Source organism: Mustela nigripes, chromosome 4 (genome assembly GCF_022355385.1).
Source record: "Mustela nigripes isolate SB6536 chromosome 4, MUSNIG.SB6536, whole genome shotgun sequence".
Classification (NCBI taxonomy): domain Eukaryota; kingdom Metazoa; phylum Chordata; class Mammalia; order Carnivora; family Mustelidae; genus Mustela; species Mustela nigripes.
This window is the reverse complement of record NC_081560.1, coordinates 106,515,051-106,535,074: the sequence shown is the minus strand read 5'-3', so window position 1 is coordinate 106,535,074 and position 20,024 is coordinate 106,515,051. Positions and strand designations below refer to the sequence as shown.

At 39.1% G+C, this 20,024-nt stretch overlaps 1 protein-coding gene across 2 annotated transcripts in view; it reads right to left on the bottom strand.

Annotated features, from left to right (window-relative positions):
- AMPH (amphiphysin) overlaps positions 1 to 20,024 on the bottom strand; it is a 255,664-nt gene that overhangs the window by 37,420 nt on the left and 198,220 nt on the right. For both annotated transcript variants that reach the window (XM_059397249.1, XM_059397248.1), the window contains exons 12-15: positions 11,804 to 11,920; positions 8,142 to 8,165; positions 6,111 to 6,134; positions 3,323 to 3,355 (exon numbers count right to left, since the gene is read on the bottom strand). In XM_059397249.1, coding sequence (XP_059253232.1) covers positions 3,323 to 3,355; positions 6,111 to 6,134; positions 8,142 to 8,165; positions 11,804 to 11,920 — 198 coding nt within the window. The remainder of the gene's footprint in view (positions 1 to 3,322; positions 3,356 to 6,110; positions 6,135 to 8,141; positions 8,166 to 11,803; positions 11,921 to 20,024) is intronic.

Sequence of the window (20,024 nt, the reverse complement as noted above, 5' to 3'; positions counted from 1 at the left end):
ATAGATTTTGATTAAAAGAGCCTCAGTGCAATACATGGAATAGATTCAGACAACAGTAAATCACTGTAAAATTTCAGAAACACAAGGTAAAAAAGAGATTCTACAAACTTCCAGAGACAAAGAGAAAGTAGTATTGCTGAGGACAGAGACAGAAAGAGAGATAAAGAAAGAAGAGTTTTCTTTAAAATATTGAGAATCAAAACAATATAGTGATTCAGCACTTCCATGTATCACCCTGCGCTCATGGACAGGCACGTGCTCCTTAATCCCCATCACCTGTTTGCCCCATCCCCCACCCCATCTCCTCTCTGGTAACCATCAGTTTGTTCTCTACAATTAAGAGTTTTGGTTTTTTTTTTTTTTTAATCTCTCTTTCTCTCTTTTTTATCTTTCTCTTTTTATCTCTCTTTCTCTTTTGTCATTCTTTTGCTCATTTGTTTTATTTCTTAAATTCCACATATGAGTGAAATCTTATGTTATTTGTCTTTCTCTGACTGACTTATTTCACTCAACATTATACTCTGGAGCTCCATCCACACTGTAGCAAATGGCAAGATTTCATTGCTTTTTATGGCTGAGTAATATTCCATTGTATATATACCATCTCTTCCTTTTCCATTCACCTGAAACTAACATATGTTTACTATATTGGAACTAAAATAAAAACCTAAAAAAAAAGACTAATATCTATAATTTCCCAATAATTTTTAATACTTTAATCTCTACACAAATACAAATTGCCTGAAAATTGAAATTAAAATTTTGATATAAGATACAGAACTTCTAGTAGTAGACCAAAGTGATGTTGAAGTGCCAGTACAGTATTACACAAAACCACTGACAATTAATGGTTATGCCCAATTAAAGACCAGCTAACAAATGAAAAAAGAACCAACAAGGATAATGACACAGCAGATACTCAGAATGAGAATACTATTTATTTTATTTATATTTATTTAAGGTTTATTTATTTACTTGAGAGAGAAAGAAAGTGTAAGTGCAGAGGTTGGGGAGGGAGTGACAGATGGAGAAGGAGAAACTCTAAATAGACTCAGCACCGAGCATGCAGCCTGATGAGGGGCTGGATCTCATGACCCAGAGATCATGACCTGAGCTGGAACCGACTAGGCCACCCAGTCACCCCAAGAATACTATTTAAATAATTATATTCAAGACTTAAAAAGGCCTTTGGTAAAACTGACAAAATCCTCAAATACTAATTCAAAAAATAGACTCTATGATCTTACTATAAAATTCAAACATGATGTAAAGGTATTGTTTGTGGAATATTTCTGTTGGAAAATTATTCTTAAAATTAGCATGGAGTTTTCATGATGATCTTAATTTTATTAAACCTAAGATTAATTTTTAAAAAGAATCAAAACAATAGTTTCTCAGTGACAACATTAGGAAGTAGAAATGGATGGAGCAACATCTTCAAAATTCTAAGGGAAAAATTATACTCTAATTTTGTATTATGTATTTAGATAAAGACATTTTCCTATGTACAAGGTCACAAATATATTCCTCTTATGCATTTTTCTTAGGGAGCTACAAAAGGATGTGCTTTAATTTATGGATGAAGATGGGTTTTAGTATGTGGAATTAAACCAAATGAATACGATTTTTGTCTGAAAAAGAATGGATTGACACAAGGGAATGGTGAAGGCAATGCCTGGGATAGACTTAATAGGAGAGCCTGTGGGAATAGCTATGGCAGCAGGCATCACCAGAGAGAACCCAGTTCAGACAGAACACTCCAGAAATTGAAACAAGGAAATTCTTCAGGAAGATGAAGCTGACCAAATGTTTAATGTTTTCCAAACAAACGAGGAGACACTTATTACAGAGTATGGGACTAAATTAGTGATAAGTCCCTAAAACACTAAGAGCAAATGAACCAACAAGCAAACAAAAAAGACCCTGTGATTATTTCCTCAAAGGAGAACAGAAAGTTGGTATAAAACTAAAGGTAAACTTCATGGTGGGGGCGCCAATAGTATTGATATTATTATATTATCACCACAGATTGACTGGATGGCTATGGTGGAACTATAGCAGAGGAAGGGCAGGAAGGGGAGGGAGGGCAAACTGAGAGAGGGGCGTCTGAAGGAACATTAAGTCTGCACCTTCTGGAGAGAGGAGTCAATAGATAATGCTTTAGAGACCAAGAAGTAGCATTATAAGCAAGTCATGCACACACATGTGGCTGAAATCAAACAATAGTGAAAAGGAGTAAAAGTACTTACCTCTAAGAAACAGGAAGTGGAGGGGGTATATGATAGTCTGAACTTTTTCTATAAAATGCTCTTATATAATTTTGTTACTCTTTACAGAAGGTACATTTATAATGGATAAACATACCATTTTTAAAAAATGGGAAATAAGTAACAATTCTTATAACCTGACTTTTCCAATGAGTTTTATGCAGACTAAAGAGATGCATTATCTTCTCCCTCCATGGTTGTGTGTACCTGTATTTGGATTCGGGTATGGGCGGTCTTTATCATTTTACAGGTAACATGGGGCGAAAGCAGTCAAACTTTTAAATAGAGAAATTCTTAACATTAAAATTAGAAATTGTTCATCTCTAATTTTACGATAAAACATTCATCACAAACAAGCCTGTCTTAAGTCTCCCTTGAAGAGGTTTTCAGAACTTACTCCAAGAGCTGTGTGGTCTACACTTGCGTGGGTTACAACTGTCTATCTGTTGGGTCATACAGAATGATGGGACAGTCCATCTTGTGGCTCCTCTTCCACAGACACCCAAGGGAAATTCTGCCTTCTTGATCAGAGCCAATCTGTGGCTTCTGAACCTCAAAGAGCTCCTGCTTGAAGAATGACTGAAGAGGTAAGGTTCAAAGTAGTAGGGCTCTTATATTAATCTGAATAAGGAGGATCCTAAAAACCATTTCTACTTTCTAAGGACCCATCTCATTGGTTCAAAACAATCCCACCTCCTTTCTTCCAACAGCTGAATCTAGTGGCTTCTCTCAAGTCAGGAGAACTTCTCATTTCTAGTAGAGGAATCAGCCTTATTCCACGACAGAGCTAACAATTTTAATAGCTACTACAGCTGGGAAGCACTTAGTAGGTGCTACTAGGCAAAGTGCTCCGCAAGCATGTCTCACTGACTCTTCACAACAATCCTACAACGTTGCCACTATTACTGTTTCCATTACTGAAATTGGAAGTCATAGGGTCAAGTTTTGCACTGACATGCTTCAACATCACGCTCTTCTAGTGACACTGAGGTCCATATTTTAACAATTTGTATCATTTTCAGCAGACAGAATGTGCCAGCGAATCGATCTCTTACCTGGGTGAATCCATTAAATGTACTACCAGAAGCCTAAACAGGAAAGAAAATCAAAGTATGTTATGTTTTATCGTTTTTGTGGGATCAGTAAATGTCCACCAGACAAGTTGGAAAGTGAAGACCACTACATGTTTTAAAATAATACAAAAGGTTGCTGTGCATGAAAGTGTTTAGGAAATGTAAAAGGCCATACAGTATTATTTTAAATAGGCTGACAAAAGATTATTTTTACAAATAATAATATTTACTGGCGTGTGGCTCAGTGTTAACCAAAGTCCACTTTCACAATGGAGATGAAGATGATTCCAGAGAAAAGCCACGAAGGGTTAAGTAGATCCTTTTTTAGGCCACTGATAGAATCCAGAAGTATCTTCAGTATTTCTCTAATACATCATTTGGATCGAAAGCTATTATGAGAGTCTATAGTTTCATGGGACCTGGGTAGAAACATATCATGTGCTCTTACTGTTGTAGAATCACTCTAGGAAGATTAGTCTGTTCTACATATTTTTAGTTGTTTTTAGTGTTTGAACAGTAAAAGTGAAAATAGAATAAACAATAAATGGGATGGTAAAATAGACTCATTAGTTCCCAACACAAAGATCCTGCTTTTGTAATTGGTTTTTTGTTCTTTTGTTTTTTGTCAACCTATTTGTGTTTGGTCTGCACAGATTTCAAGGAGATGAGGCAAGCCTCAGAGAAGACAGTGATGGATGGATAATGAAGTAGGTGGGAAACATTAGGAAAACAGAACCTACAGAAGTCTTTGGCTAGTCTATACTACATAGTGGGGTAAGTACCTCTTCTTTATCAGGCTTTATTTCTTGGTACAACAATCCATATCTCTGGTTAGCAATTTCATCTTCAGATAAATCTGAGTTGCTGATGTCACTGTCTTGGGGACTAGCAGAATTCTCGGTGCTAACATTGTGGGAGGTTCCCAGAATGAAGGGTCTAGCTATCTCTTGACTTTGTTCCCAGCAGTTAGCAATGGCTTGCTCCCCACATAAATCCACTGCTAAGTCCAACTTGCCTTCAACTGTATCAAAATGCTCCCAGCAATTATCTAAAACTTCTGTATCTCTGATAGGCCAGTGGTTAATAGGATCAAGCCAACTGGCATGGCCATCTGGTATACCAGAGAATTCTAATATATCCATATTATTCACTGCTGGATCCAAGCTCAGCTGCCAGATTTGACCTGGATATGTTGCCCAAGAGTCTGTTTTTACAATCGTTGGCAAGTTAAGGGTATGGTTGCAGTTCCCAGTTGCTGTACTTTCAGAACCCTCTATTATTGAGTCTTCTGCCTTATGCAAACACCAATCTCTCCTGTTTGCATTGTTTTCCAGAGAATAATTAAACTCTGTCCTAGAATGAGCTGCCACTTGATGTTTTAATGATGAAACAACAGCCTGATTTTCATTCCTGTCAACCCTAGGAGTATGTAACATAGCCTTATGTTGAATTTCTTCAGCATCTACACCACCTTGTCCTGAGTGATGTACTATATCCTGGTTAGAAGAGTCTATTAAATTTTTCCTTATGTCTTTTCTAACTAAACCACATCCCTCAGGGCTTTCATTTTCACTATTAGATACAGAATCAGTCTGGAAATGCAGATTAAAAATATCTGTGTGATGGGTGGGATTAGCTCCAGATCCCTCTATAATTTCACAATTATGAATTACTACTTGATTCCCCTCATCTAGCCCTTGGCTTCTGTCCCTAAATTTAGCTGCTGTATCTACTCTTTCTAGGTCTTCTTCTAATACATCAGTCTTATCAAAATATTTTTCATTGGCCTTTTCAATTTCCTTACAACCAATTCTTAGATCTTTCTTCATTTCCTCTTCACTAACTGCTGTGGCCTCCTGGTTTTGCTTTCCCAGTGTCTTAAGAAGACCTACTAGCCTGTCTCTTGTACTTTCACACGCTTTCTCCTCAAACTCCTCTGTACCTTCTAGTGCCTTGGTATCAATAACTCTAGTGTCTACCTTTTCACATGTCTCCACACCTGCCCACATAGAATCTTCTATCTTCTTTTTCTCTTCTTTTTCTTCTGACTGTTTAACATCTTCTTGATTTTCTTTAACCAGGCCACCAGTTTCTGTGGCTGCCATCTCTGAGGCCGGTAAATGATGAGGCTGCTCCATCTCCGTAGAGGCCACTGTGACAAATTCAGCCTCAGGCACAGGCTTTGGGTACAGGTGCTCATTTCCACACAGAGGGGCTGGCCCCATGATATGCTCACCCTGTTCAGCTACAGTGTGCCAGTCAGCAGAAGAAGCAATTCCAATGGATAATCCCATGTCTTGCTCTGCTTCAGAGAGACATAAAGAGCCTTCTTGAGACCCACCTTGGGTAATTGCCTGGCTGACACTCTCTGTACTACCATTAGGGCCCCAAATAAATGCACCTACGTCAATTTGAGATCTTTGAATTTCTTTGGCCAAACCAATGTCTGGAGTTTCCTCCATGATCAGGTTACACAGGGAGAGACTTTTTGAAGAGTCAGTCTTTAGAGTATGCAGAATAGCAAAGGAAAAAAAAAAACAGAAGATGAAACAGATCATGGTAAGAATTGATGAGAAACGCAAAGCTCTTCAGTAGAGTAGTACCAGTTACACAAAGCTAGAGTATTTAAATTAACTGTCTTAAGGTTAAGTCTGCGATTAGCAATGCCATGAGAAAAAAAAAAAAAAAAAAGCTCATTGTAGGTAATATTCATTATATAATACACATTAAATATTTTTAAAAATCCAGAATGTTCTGGATATTTACCTACCGGCTGTACCAAATCAGTGCTTGTCTGTATGAGTTAAAAAAAAAAAAAAGATAATCAATAATAATAATAATAATAATGGGTCAAAAGAAGCAAATTCTCTGGCACATTAAAATCCCATGCTGTCCAGAGTCAATACTCTCCTGAAAGTTGCAGCTTCTACTGGTTTGAGATTAAATTTCACAACTTGTTTTGTGATTGGAATGAGTTTTGTGCCAATACTGCTTAAGACCACACAGTTGAAACATGAAGAAAGCCTCTCTCATTTTCTAGTTAACAAAAATGTTTTAGGGCTATTATAAGACTCCTGATTTAGCAGACTTTGAAATGCAAAGTTTCAAATAAATAAGCAAACCCGAGAACACCAGAATAAGACCAAGCCCAGCAGCCACAAAAGTACACAACATCATGTGCTCTGACACAATATCAGAATAAATCTTTACCAAACTCACTCCATTCTTGCTTCTGCCTCTGAGGTAGTGTTTATATGGAGGATGATCTGGTACTCCCCACTCCCCCATGTTCTCCCCCACCCCGCCCCCAGACTAGAAGCATTATCTGCACACAAACGAGCAACATGGAGAGACTGAGAGGATCAAGAAACAGCATTTATGTATAGGGAGCTAGAGCTTTGCTCCCTGCTACTATTCTTAGCAGTTTTGTCCTCTGAAAGGACCCATGATCCTTCTAGATGATACCTCCTTCCTCACCATACCATTCCTAGCTAGGAACAAGTGTATTATAACCTCAGCTAAAGATATGAAATAATGGAATAACAAAACATTAGCAATGTCCTCTTGATCATGAAGACCATTAACACAGAATTCAAATGTGGCTAGAATTTAAATATCTATGTATCCCTTTTTATGATTACACAAGCAAAGCCATCTCACTATAAAAGATGTTTTCAATCAACATTTTTTAGGTGTTCTCTCAAGAGCCTTCCATGATGCTTCAAGGATCCTAAGTAGTGCAGTATAAACACACTCCTATGGAAGGGAAGAGAGCAGTCATCTTTTGTGTTCTGCTCCCTGCTACAAGAGTAGCAATGTCACTTTAGAAGATTAGGCCCATGAATAGCTAGATCTAGAAAACTTTCCTGTTGCTGTCTCACTAAAAAAGAAGTTATCATGAAACTCAACAGTTGAGTTCTGAAGACCATGTGACCAGAGCTTTTCCAAAACAGGGCAAATGCCCCGCCCGTGAGTGATGTGAGTCTCCATATGGGTGTGGTCAGCCTCTGAGTCCACATGGGTGCTGCCACCACAAAGCTCTGTTCCGCGTCTTTTCCCCAAATTCTAACTTCTGGAAGTGCTCATCCTTACCCATCAAATTAGCTGAATACACACCATTACTAGTAACGGCTACCTTTTATTGATCTTTACTGGATGTGGGGCTAAGCACTCTATAGATACTATCTACTTCATCCTCACACAACCCTCTATATAGGCATCCTTAACCTTATTTTACAGATGAGAAATACAGAGACTGATGAAAGACAAGTCCATAAATGCTTAAAATCATATTGTTATAAAAGGTTGAGTCTGGGCTCAAATCCAGGTCTGCCTGGCTCTAAAGCTCTAATTCTTATTGAGGAAGCTTCATTATCATAATAATACAAAAAGAAGTTCCCGGTGCAGATTAGCCTGCCCCTTACATTTTCTCATCCATGATTTCTTCTGTTCTATTTAAAATCAACAAAAAAATGTGCCCTGTCTTTGCTACAACACCTCCAGTAGCCACCGATAACCACAGGAAGAAGCACAAAGGGGCCTAACACCAAACTGTTGCTTATCCAGGGCTCTGGCACACGGACACTCTTTTCCTCACCATTGTTTCCAGGTGCTGGCAATGCTTGGAACCATCAGGGAGCTGATGATTGCTCTAGGGCACTACACTGTCACTAGAAATGTCTAGGTCTTCTTCCCACCACAGGTGAATATAACAGGGTTATATAAATATAACATATATAACAGGGTTTCCAAATGTCTGGGGATCCAGATACATCAAAATACAAGCTTTTATTACTCTTACCGTCCATAGGTCCCAGGGCAATGTCTGAAAAGAGATAAACAAAAATATGGTTAGCCTGCAAATCCCACACATGTAAAAAATACTAAGTGACCAAATGTCTTGAAGGAAAGCATCTGAAACACTGAGCACAGCACTGTTCAACAGAACTCTGGTGATGCTGATGCTCCCTGTCTGTGCTGTCCAACATGGCAGCCTCTAGTCACATGTAGCTACGGGCCCTTGAGATGTACCAGCGTAACAGAACTGAATCTTAAATTTTACATAATTTTACTTAATTTGAATTTGGATAGTGAAAAGTGGCTTGTGGCTACCATACTGGACACCAGAGAACCAGTCGATCTGCTTTTTGCTCTACAAGTTGAAAGCCGTATCTGGAACATGATGAATGGGTTTACTTTAGCACTTGTGTGCATACCCGCACACACAACCCCATACACACACACACAGTTAAATGAAGTACAAGGTATCCAGATATTAGAGTTTCTCACATCTTTGGGGACATGCAGATCTGAGTCATTGCCAATACTACCCCTTCCCCTACCACCACCATATTCAAAATGTTGCATTATGATCAGTTTGATGGTAAATGAACCCCACAAAAAGAGTTCTTCAATACGTTGAGTTAGATGATAACACAGCTCAACTAAGAGATAATCATGCAAATTAGCAGGTGCTCCCTAAGACATATGGATGAATTAGACTTACTGCTGGCATTTTAATTATCAAGCTCATTGATCCTGGGGAATGGATCCAAATGGCTCAAGTGATTTCTGCTGCGTGTTTGGGAAAGTGAAGGAGACCTCTCTTTCTCATTTCCTTTGTGACTGAGAACTGCTGCCAAAGCCACATCCTTTTCTGCCTTTGTTTTTGTGACTGGAACAGATCTTGTTTATGCACTAGTTTTGAATCACTAAATGAGTGGCAAATTAGAAAGCCTGGTACGCTAAGAATCTGGGAGTTTCCAGATGGGGTCACAGAGGTCTCATTAGGATTCTGCACTACAGAATGTGGGCTCTGTGGTTCTGAGTGAGCCCACCCCCCTACCCACCAATCCTCCAGTCTGGGTCTGCTCAGACCGTTCGGCCCCAGCCACCCAGCTTCTCTGTGCAGCATGGCAGGTCTCTGGGTTAGCTACCACCTGTCAATGACTAAGAAAGGAGATTGGAACAGCTGCAGGGAAAGCCATAGTTATTTGCATGTGGACTCCTGAAATTAATATGTACTCCCTGATTATACAGATGATTTGGTTCTTCTTGCTTCCAGGGCCCTTAAGAATCATAGCCCCTAGAAGCTACTCTATATTCTTGCATAACACAGACAGCACTGGTATTTTCTCCAAAGGAAGGCAGCAATGTGGAACAGCATGTTTATCAGTCCTCAGGATCATGAAAGGGTGTGTTAACTCCTGTGGACACTCTGGAGATCACAGGTGAGGTGTTGTGCTAGCAGTGAGAACATTCATTTAAAACTCTGGGTCAGGTGATGGGTAAGGGAGATTATTCTGAGCGAAGGAGAAGAAAGGCCAGCAGAATCTAATGGCTCTGTTCTTTTTGCTATTGCAGCCTAAGACTGTCCCTGGTGAAAAGAAGATGTGATTAGAGACGCTCCCAGAATGACGCTGCTATGAGTTGACTCAATTAGAGCCACCGGGACCAGGGGCAGTGCTTTTCCTAACTGCAATGATGCATTTTCTTCCAAAGACTTTTGAAGGTTTAACTGGGGTCTTTTTTTTTTTTTTTTTAAATTCTGAAAGAATCTTTGTTCTAAATCTACACAGGGTTCTATGATCTGTGGATTTATTTAATCATAAGTTGATACAAAAAAGACTTCTCTCTCGATTCAAACTCAAAGACAGAAATGCTGTGGCATCTCATCCACTGACCCCAACAGCATTAACTGCAGAAACCTGCCTTCTGCCACTAGAGCAGTGAATGCTGGAGAGCATGGCAGAGGAAGGCCCATGAATTCTGCACAACAAAGAAGCTCTGACAGGGAAGTATTCTGAATGAGATGTGCATTCATTTTCTGCTTTCCTTGGCCACCAACATAGAACCTCAAAACTTGCTGACAATTATTATGTTAGCATTTCCCAAAGTATATCTTAGAGTACATTCCAATGACTGTTAATAAACTTTCATTAAAACAGATTTCTGGGGGTGCCTGGGTGGCTCAGTGGGTTAATCCTCTGCCTTCGGCTCAGGTCATGATCTCAGGGTCCTGGGATCGAGCCCCACATCAGGCTCTCTGCTCGGCAGGGGGCCTGCTTCCTCCTCTCTGCCTGTGTCTCTGCCTACTTGTGATCCCTGTCTGTCAAATAAATAAATAAAATCTTAAAAAAAAAAACAGATTTCTGTGGTCAAATTTGGGAAACTCTAAGTTAAACATGTCCACACAGTTTTTTCTTTTAATTGTAGAACATCTTGGAAGCTTTACTATTCCAATGCATATTATGACTCTCCTTTTAAAAGGGAGTTAATAGAATTTTCCCAAACATTTATCTAAGAGACCCATTTTTGCAAAATATCTTTAAGGCTAGTATCTGATCTGCATACTAGTTATTTGCTTTATTAACATCTCAGATTTTTAGTGTTCCTATATTAAAACAGGGAGGCCTTTAAAAACCCAGTCACATTATGGAATAAAGCATGGATTAGGAGAAGCTTATTTATCAAGGTTTATACTAAGGTTATTATGGTTTAACTGTAAGGTATCAGAAGACTTCAAGACTGAAAAATTGAGTGAGGTCTCAATTCTCAAATTTAGTTTGTTAATATACCTTCATTAATTAATTTGAAATATACTCTAGCATCTTTGGATTTGCCCAAATTTAAGTGTGAGCCTCGAAGCACATCAAAAATACGGATATAAAAAATTTCTGTTTAGCCAAATTTTGAGTTAACCTCCTTTCATGAGCATAGGCAATTGTAAAGGATGTCTACTGCTGAAGAATCATCCAGAAGTCATTACCAAGCCCACCTCCAAGATCCCTCTGCTGGAGAACACTGTGGCGATCACTATGGAAGTAGGGAAATGTTGAGGGTGAGGAAATGCTGAGCAAGGACAAGCTGGATAAGCAAGGCCAACTCTGGTCATAGTCAAGATCATATGAGGGAAGCTTCTGGAATGTGGAGGGGGACAACATCATCGAGTTCAAAACTACCAAGACTGGAAAGCATTTCTGTTGGGGCATAATTTCAATGTTATTTCTAACATGCTTTAGTCTACAAAACATAAGGAAGGAAAGTGGAGAAAACAGTAAGATTAAGCCCAGAGCCCAAAGAGCTTCATTTAGAGAAGCCAGAAAATGTACTATTCAAAGCTGACCACTCTGAGGGCAAACTAATACTGACAATAATACTGACAATATTACTGACAGTAATACTGACAATTACTCGGAGATGGAGGATTCCTGGGCAAACTGGAATGCATGGCTATCCCAGCTCTATGTACAGAGAATGCTAATTGTGGGGGGAGCTTTGGAATGAACTATGCATAAGGTCCTTTTTCTACCCTTCCTTCCCATTGGATTATGTTTGTCAACTCCAAAGAAAAGTAAATAGTCACTTGCAATAGGCGAGGTTCCTGGACAGGCATCAGCTGCCTTACAGAGCTTATTCAAGTTCTGATATGGCACCCCCAACACAAGAACCGCCACTAGATACCTGCGACATGGGGGAATGAGTCACTCCAGCAGAACCTGGAGGGGCCACCTCAGGCTTGAAAGGGTCGAAGTCCAGATCCAACAATGTCTCCTCTTTCTTTACCTCAGGGACTTCATTCTGTTAAAATGAAACAAAAAATAGTGTGAGACTTTGTGATATAATCCATGTATGATCCTCAACACCACTGAATACCCTCAAAGCAGGCTCATAATCCATGTATGATCCTCAACACCACTGAATACCCTCAAAGCAGGCTCTGGTAGTTTCCAGAGTTAACTTCCCTTCATGAGCACAATGACGCAGGGTTCTGGGATGGAGCCCTGCATTGGGCTCAGCAGGGAGCCTGCTTCCACCTCTCTGCCTGCTTGTGATCTCTTTCTGTCTGAATCCAGCCAATGAAGAGAATGTCTGAGAGGTATATCCTGATGCCACCAATATCCAAGGATTCCCCTTTGCTAGTTCAGAAATCTCTGATCAAGAATTACAGATGATCAGATGGCTTGGATCCATTCTGTAGCCCACCGCCATAATATCCCCTATGAAGTCAGTATGTAAAAAGGAAGGGACACCGTCTATTGTGACTACATCCACCTGCCTCATGCCCTTGGAGGGACCTGTCCCTTGATCTAATTATTGTATGATCATTCTTCATCCATAATGCTGTTGGTCTCCACTGTGTATATGAGGGAGGGAGGGTGAAAGGGAAGACATGGGGAAAGAACCATGTCTCCCAACAGTCGCTGGAAAATAACATTCATGGTTTAGAAAGAGGTAAAACAAATAAGACCTAGGATAAGAGTCCTGCTATGATAATAGCAAAACATTTACAATAGTGAACATTAATATTTGTTCACTTATCATGATATTAAAAAATACATGGGCTTTGAAGTTAGCCTAACCCTGGCTCAAGTTACATAGTAAGGGTAGAGCTGAAATAAAGTCTCCATAAACTACCAAGGTGAATAGAACTGGGTCAGTTTTCACAGAATCAAGTTACATGTGTTTAATATTTGATATAAGCTTCAATTTTGACCATCTTTTACCTAGTAATTGAAAGGTCACAATCATGAATAAAGCACATGTAAGAATAGGGATGTTCAGAGGCACCTGGTGGCTCAGTCAGTTAAATGTCTGCCTTTGGCTAAGGTCATGATCTCAAGTCCTGAGATGGAGTCCCACATCAGGCTCCCTGCTCAGTGGGGGGCCTGCTTCTCCTTCTCCCTTTCTCTCTCAAATAAATAAATAAAATCTTTAAAAAAAAAAAGAATAAGGATGTTCAGAGAAATATCTTATTTGTTTGTTTGTTTTCTTTGAGAGAGAGCAAGTACACACACATGAACACGTTGAGAGGCAGAAGGAGAAGGGAGAGAAGAAGACTACACACTGAGTGAGAAGCCCCATACGGGCCTCAGTCTCATGATGCTTCTATCATAATCTCAGCCTAAATTAAGCGTAATTAATATCAATCACAGACATAAAATTTAAAACTGTATGTAAAACTTTGAAATATAAAAGATAATACTTTTTTTAGTATCCATACTCACTGGAGTAGAAATTCTGTTTCGATATCATGCTACAGGTTTTGAGCTATCTATTTTGCAGCATAATTATTCTTAAACACTTTTAAAATTTCACAAGGATAATGCTATTCTGATATCCCTGTTTCTTTAATAATTACAATCACAAAACTATCAACAGATTCCTTTGGCCCCTATTCAAATCTGCATCAGTTCTGTTTTTCACTAACATTTATATTGATGCAAATCATATTTTTTGTGAAATTCTGTTAACACCAATATTCATTCTGAATGTGCTAGACACTGTTCTGAGAACTTAATACATATAAATATTAACTCAGGTTAGGACACTTTGCTGCCGTCTAATGATAACAACCCCAGAACACTGTTATTGCCTTCAAAGAATTACCTTCCTAGAGTGCTCAAATGTATTCATTTCACTTTCATCATCTAATCCTTAGAAAATCCTGCGGTAGCGGCATCATTTCTCCATCTGGGGATGAGGACAACGGGCTAAATGAGCTTAGCTACTGTCCTGGTTCCCTCGGCTGCAGTGCAGTTGAGGCAGGACTGAAACAGCTGGATGCCCTGGACTCTGATGCTATTCCAGACTGCTACTAGGACCCGGTTCCCCATCTCTCAAACAGGCAACCCTGAGGATCTGCAGAGGAACTCCTGACAGTCTGGAAATGCTTCATAAAATGTTAACCCCTCCAAACACGTCCATTAATCCTCCATGAGCATAATGGATCCCCCTTAGGAACTTCAGATGGGAATTTAGACATCAGGGATGAAAAGACTATACGGAGCTATGCTTAGACTTTGCGATGGATCTGGGTTTACACCCAGTTTTGCCACTTGCTAGCTGTGTCTCTCTGGGCAATTAGTTCAGTTTCTTTTCTTTCTTTTTTTTTTTTAATATTTTGTTTATTTATTTCAGAGAGAGAGAGAGCAAGTAGGGGAGAGGGACAGAGAGAGAAGCAGGCTCCTGGTTAAGCAGGAAGCCTGATGCAGAACTCGATCCCAAGACTCCGGGATCATGACCTGAGCTGAAGGCAGACGCTTAATTGACTGAGCCACCCAGGTACCTCTAGTTCACCTTCTTTGAGCCTCCATTTCTTCATGCATAAAATGTGAGTGATACAACCTAGTAAGAATACCGTGAGTAGTAAAGACAATGAATCCATTCTATATACTATATAGGAGATATTCTAAATGGAAATGGAAGCTACATGGTTATTAATTATATTGGTAATTAAGTATATCTGTGTAAAACCACCGTCTTCAAATATCCAAAATACCAGTGTGACTGCCTTCAAAATGTGCTGTTGGCATCTTCAAACTCAAATTCTATTTGGTTTTGCACCCTGAATTGTTGAGTGTTAACCTTAAGGCATTCATATCAAAGAGTAGTTGGGTAGAACTACAAAAAGAACAAAAAAGGAGTTGCCTGGTGATGTAATATTCCCTTATAAAATGACAAATCTGTCATTACATGTTGAATCACAGTGACATGTAATTTCACTTAACATTATAAAAGAAAACTAATCTCTCATTCCTTCTACCTGTGTTGCCATCAGAATAGATCTGATATGGTCCCAACATTCTTAAGCTTTTGTAAGCGAGAGCTTAAGTACCGTTTTACCATTAAAAGTCTAGAAGAGGTGAGGGCACCTGGGTGACTCAGGCTGTTGGGAGTCTGCCTTTGTCTTGGGTCATGAACCCAGGATCCTAGGATCGAGCCCCATTCCGGCTCCTTGCACAGTGGGGCATCTGCTTCTTGCTCTCCCCCTGCCTCTTGCTCACCCTGCTTGTACTCTGTATCTCTTTGTGTCAAATAAATAAATAAAATATTAAAAAAAATTCTAGAAGAGGTGATCTAGAATGTGCTCTTAAGAAAGAAGACTAGATGTATAAACCAAAGGGGGAAAATATCCAATGGGAAAATCCTACCAATTATAATAATCTTCTATACTATATTTCATGAAGTGTCTTCCACTAGGAACATCTAAGCTTACGTCTGAAATACTGAACTTCTTCCAGTACAGGTATATCATTTGACCATAATCTTTATGCCTACTTGCCATGGCCTCCTTATCCCTTGCCTTGGGGATGACCATCTGTCATTCTTTGGCCAATGGTTGTTAGTAAGTGTCATGCAAGCAAAGGCTTGAAATAGGCTTGCATGGTTGACTTGCTTTTTTGTAATCCTGCCACTCACCATGAAAAGCAAAAGCTTTGGGGCAACCACTCGTGAAGGAAGGCGGGAGACACAGGGAGTGCACCTGGGCACAACATGACTACCTTTCTCAAAACCCATGTTAAAGAGAAATTCTTAAAATTGGCCAGAGGAGGGGCACCTGGGTGGCTCACTGGGTTAAAGACTCTGCCTTCTGCTCAGGTCATGATCTCAGGGTCCTGGGATCAAGCCCCACATCGGGCTCTCTGCTCAGCAGGGAGCCTGCTTCCCTTCCTCTCTCCCTGCCTGCCTCTCTGCCTATTTGTGATCTCTGTCTGTCAAATAAATAAATAAACCTTTAAAAAAACAAAAAAATTGGCCAGAGGAAAAGAATGTATTACTTCACAGAGGAAAAGACTGAGATTAATAGCAGATTTATCACCAGGAATAATGCAAACAAAAAGATGGTGAGGCACTATCCTTAAAGTACTGAGAGAAAGAAACTTAGAATTCTGTGCCCCTTGCAAATATTTTTGAAAACAACAATGAGATGACTATTTTTTCATACACAGACAAAAAAAAAAAAAAATTCACTGCCATCAGATCCATACTACAACTAATGTGAAGGACATTATTCAGCCACAATAAGTGATACTAGATGGAAATATGGATCTATACAAGGAAATGACAAGCGCCAAAGGAATGAGTAATAGTAACTATGTAGGTAAGAATATATGACTTTAGTTATTATTTAAATTTCCTTAAAAGATAATTGACTGCTTAAACAAAGATAACAAAGTAACATGGCAACACCCATGAAACCACTCAGATATGTAAATTACACATATTTGGATCTCTATGGGGGCAGAGGATCATCAGTCAAGGGGGTGCACCTTGCCCTGATAGTAGTTGATATTTTCAGCTGTACATCCTCTCAACCACAACTCAACAGAATGATGAGGAAGAGGAACCCCCAACAAAGAACCAGAGACAATGGCCTCTCCAGTAGATCTAGTGGATATGGATCCACGCAATATGTCAGAGATAGACTTCAGGGTAGACCACAGTCAGGCTGGAGACACTATTAATGGCAGCATAGATGAAGGGAAGAAGTGAGAGCATATCTGACAGAAATTAAAAATGCTATCAATGAGATACAATCTAATCTAGATACTCTAACAGGTAGGATAAATGAAGCAGAAGAACGTATTAGCAATCTAGAAGATAAATAGAAAAGAAGGAGCAGGAGGAGGCCTGAAACAAACAGCTTAAAAACCATGAAAACAGAATTAGAGAAATAAATGAACACCATGAAACATTACAATGTCAGAATTACTGGGATCCCTGAGTGGGGGTGAAGGGAGAGAGAAAGGACTAGAAGATAGCTCTTGGAAGCTAAAGACCATCCTGCTCAAGAATGTTTTGGTAAACCAGAAAATAAAAGAAGAACATAATCAATTCATGGAAACCAATGAAAACAAAGAAACAAAGACACATCATTGCAAAACCTATGGGATATGGCAAATACGGTCCTAAGGGGGAAATACATAGCCAAACACGACTCACTAAAAAAAAAAAAAGAAAGAAAGAAAGAAAGAAAGAAAAAGAAGAAAAAAACCTGAATATACAAACTCTCTTCACATATTTAAAGAGCTGGAGAATCAAAAATAAATTATGAACAAGAAGGGAACAAGAAGGGAAATAATTAAGATTAGAGCAGAAATCAATGAATTAGAAACCAGAGATACAGTAGAACACATCAACAAAACTAGAAGCTGGTTCTTTGAAAGAATCAATAAGATAAATAAACCACTGGCCAGAGTAATCCAAAAGAAAAGAGAAGGGACCAAAATTAATAAAATTATGAATGAAAGGGGTGAGATCATGACTAACATCAAGGAAATAGAAACAATCATCAGAAATTATTATCAACAGCTATATGCCAGTAAGTTAAGCAATCTAGATGAAATGGATACATTCCTGGTAACCCATAAACTTCCAAGACTGAAACAGAAAGAAAATGACAACCTGAATAGACCAATAACTAGTAATGAGATTAGAGCAGTGATCAAAAACCTCCCAAAAAACAAGAGTCCAGGGCCTGATGGATTCCCTGGGGAATTCTACCAGACATTCAAAAAAGAAATAATTTGAGTTCTCCTAAAGCTGTTTCAAAAAAATAGAAACAGAAGGAAAACCTCCAGACTCTTTTCATAACGCCAGCATTACCTTGATCTCAAAACCAGTCAAAGACCCCAACAAAAAGGAGAATTTCAGAACAACATCCCTGATGAATATGATGCCAAAATTCTCAACAAGATCTTAGCTAATAGGATCCAACAGTACCTGAAAAGGATTATCCACCATGACCAGGTTGGATTTATCCCTGGAATACAAGTGTGGCTCAACATTCACAAACCAGTCAATGTGATAGGACACATAAATAAGAGAAGAGAGAAGAACCACATTAACCTCTCAACTGATGCAGAAAAAGCATTTGACAAAAACAGCATGTATTCCTGATTAAAACTCTTCAAGAATATAGGGATAGATGGCTTTGATGATATTGAGGTATGTTCCCTCTAGCCCTACACTTTGAAGAGTTTTGATCAGGAAGGGATGTTGTACTTTGTCAAATGCTTTTTCAGCATCTATTGAGAGTATCATATGGTTCATGTTCTTTCTTTTATTGATGTGTTGTATCACATTGACTGCAATATCATCAAAGCCATCTATGAAAAACCCACCACAAATATCATTCTCAATGGAGAAAAACTGAAAGCTTTTCCGCTAAGGTCAGGAACAAGGCAGGGATGTCCATTATCACCACTGCTATTCAACATCGTACTAGAGGTCCTAGCCTCAGCAATCAGATAACAAAAGGAAATTAAAGGCATCCAAATCGGCAAAGAAGAAGTCAAAATTATCACTCTTCGCAGATGATATGATACTATATGTGGAAAACCCAAAAGACTCCACTCCAAAACTGCTAGAACTTATACAGGAATTCAGTAAAGTGTCAGGATATAAAATCAATGCACAGAAATCAGTTGCATTTCTCTACACCAACAGCAAGACAGAAGAAAGAGATATTAAGGAGTCAATCCCATTTACAATTGCATCCAAAACCATAAGATACCTAGGAATAAACCTAACCAAAGAGACACAGAATCTATACTCAGAAAACTATAAAGTACTCATGAAAGAAATTGAGGAAGACACAAAGAAATGGAAAAATGTTCCATGCTCCTGGATTGGAAGAATAAATATTGTGAAAATGTCTATGCTACCTAAAGCAATCTACACATTTAATGCAATTCCTATCAAAGTACCATCCATCTTTTTCAAAGAAATGGAACAAATAATTCTAAAATTTATATGGAACCAGAAAAGACCTCGAATAGCCAAAGGGATATTGAAAAAGAAAGCCAACGTTGGTGGCATCACAATTCCGGACTTCAAGCTCTATTACAAAGCTGTCATCATCAAGACAGCATGGTACTGGCACAAAAACAGACACATAGATCAATGGAACAGAATAGAGAGCCCAGAAATAGACCCTCAAATCTATGGTCAACTAATCTTCGACAAAGCAGGAAAGAATGTCCAGTGGAAAAAAAAAAGCCTCTTCAATAAATGGTGCTGGGAAAATTGGACAGCCACATGCAGAAAAATGAAATTGGACCATTTCCTTACACCACACACAAAAATAGACTCAAAATGGATGAAGGACCTCAATGTACGAAAGGAATCCATCAAAATCCTTGAGGAGAACACGGGCAGCAACCTCTTCGACCTCTGCCGCAGCGACATCTTCCTAGGAACAACGCAAAAGGCAAGGGAAGCAAGGGAAAAAATGAACTACTGGGATTTCATCAAGATCAAAAGCTTTTGCACAGCAAAAAATCAAAAGACAACTGACAGAATGGGAGAAGATATTTGCAAACGACATATCAGATAAAGGACTAGTGTCCAGAATCTATAAAGAACTTAGCAAACTCAACACCCAAAGAACAAATAATCCAATCAAGAAATGGGCAGAGGACATGAACAGACATTTCTGCAAAGAAGACATCCAGATGGCCAACAGACACATGAAAAAGTGCTCCATATCACTCGGCATCAGGGAAATACAAATCAAAACCACAATGAGATATCACCTCACACCAGTCAGAATGGCTAAAATCAACAAGTCAGGAAATGACAGATGCTGGCGAGGATGCGGAGAAAGGGGAACCCTCCTACACTGTTGGTGGGAATGCAAGCTGGTGCAGCCACTCTGGAAAACAGCATGGAGGTTCCTCAAAATGTTGAAAATAGAACTGCCCTATGACCCAGCAATTGCACTATTGGGTATTTACCCTAAAGATACAAATGTAGTGATCCAAAGGGGCACATGCACCCGAATGTTTATAGCAGCAATGTCCACAATAGCCAAACTATGGAAAGAACCTAGATGTCCATCAACAGATGAATGGATCAAGAAGATGTGGTATATATACACAATGGAATACTATGCAGCCAT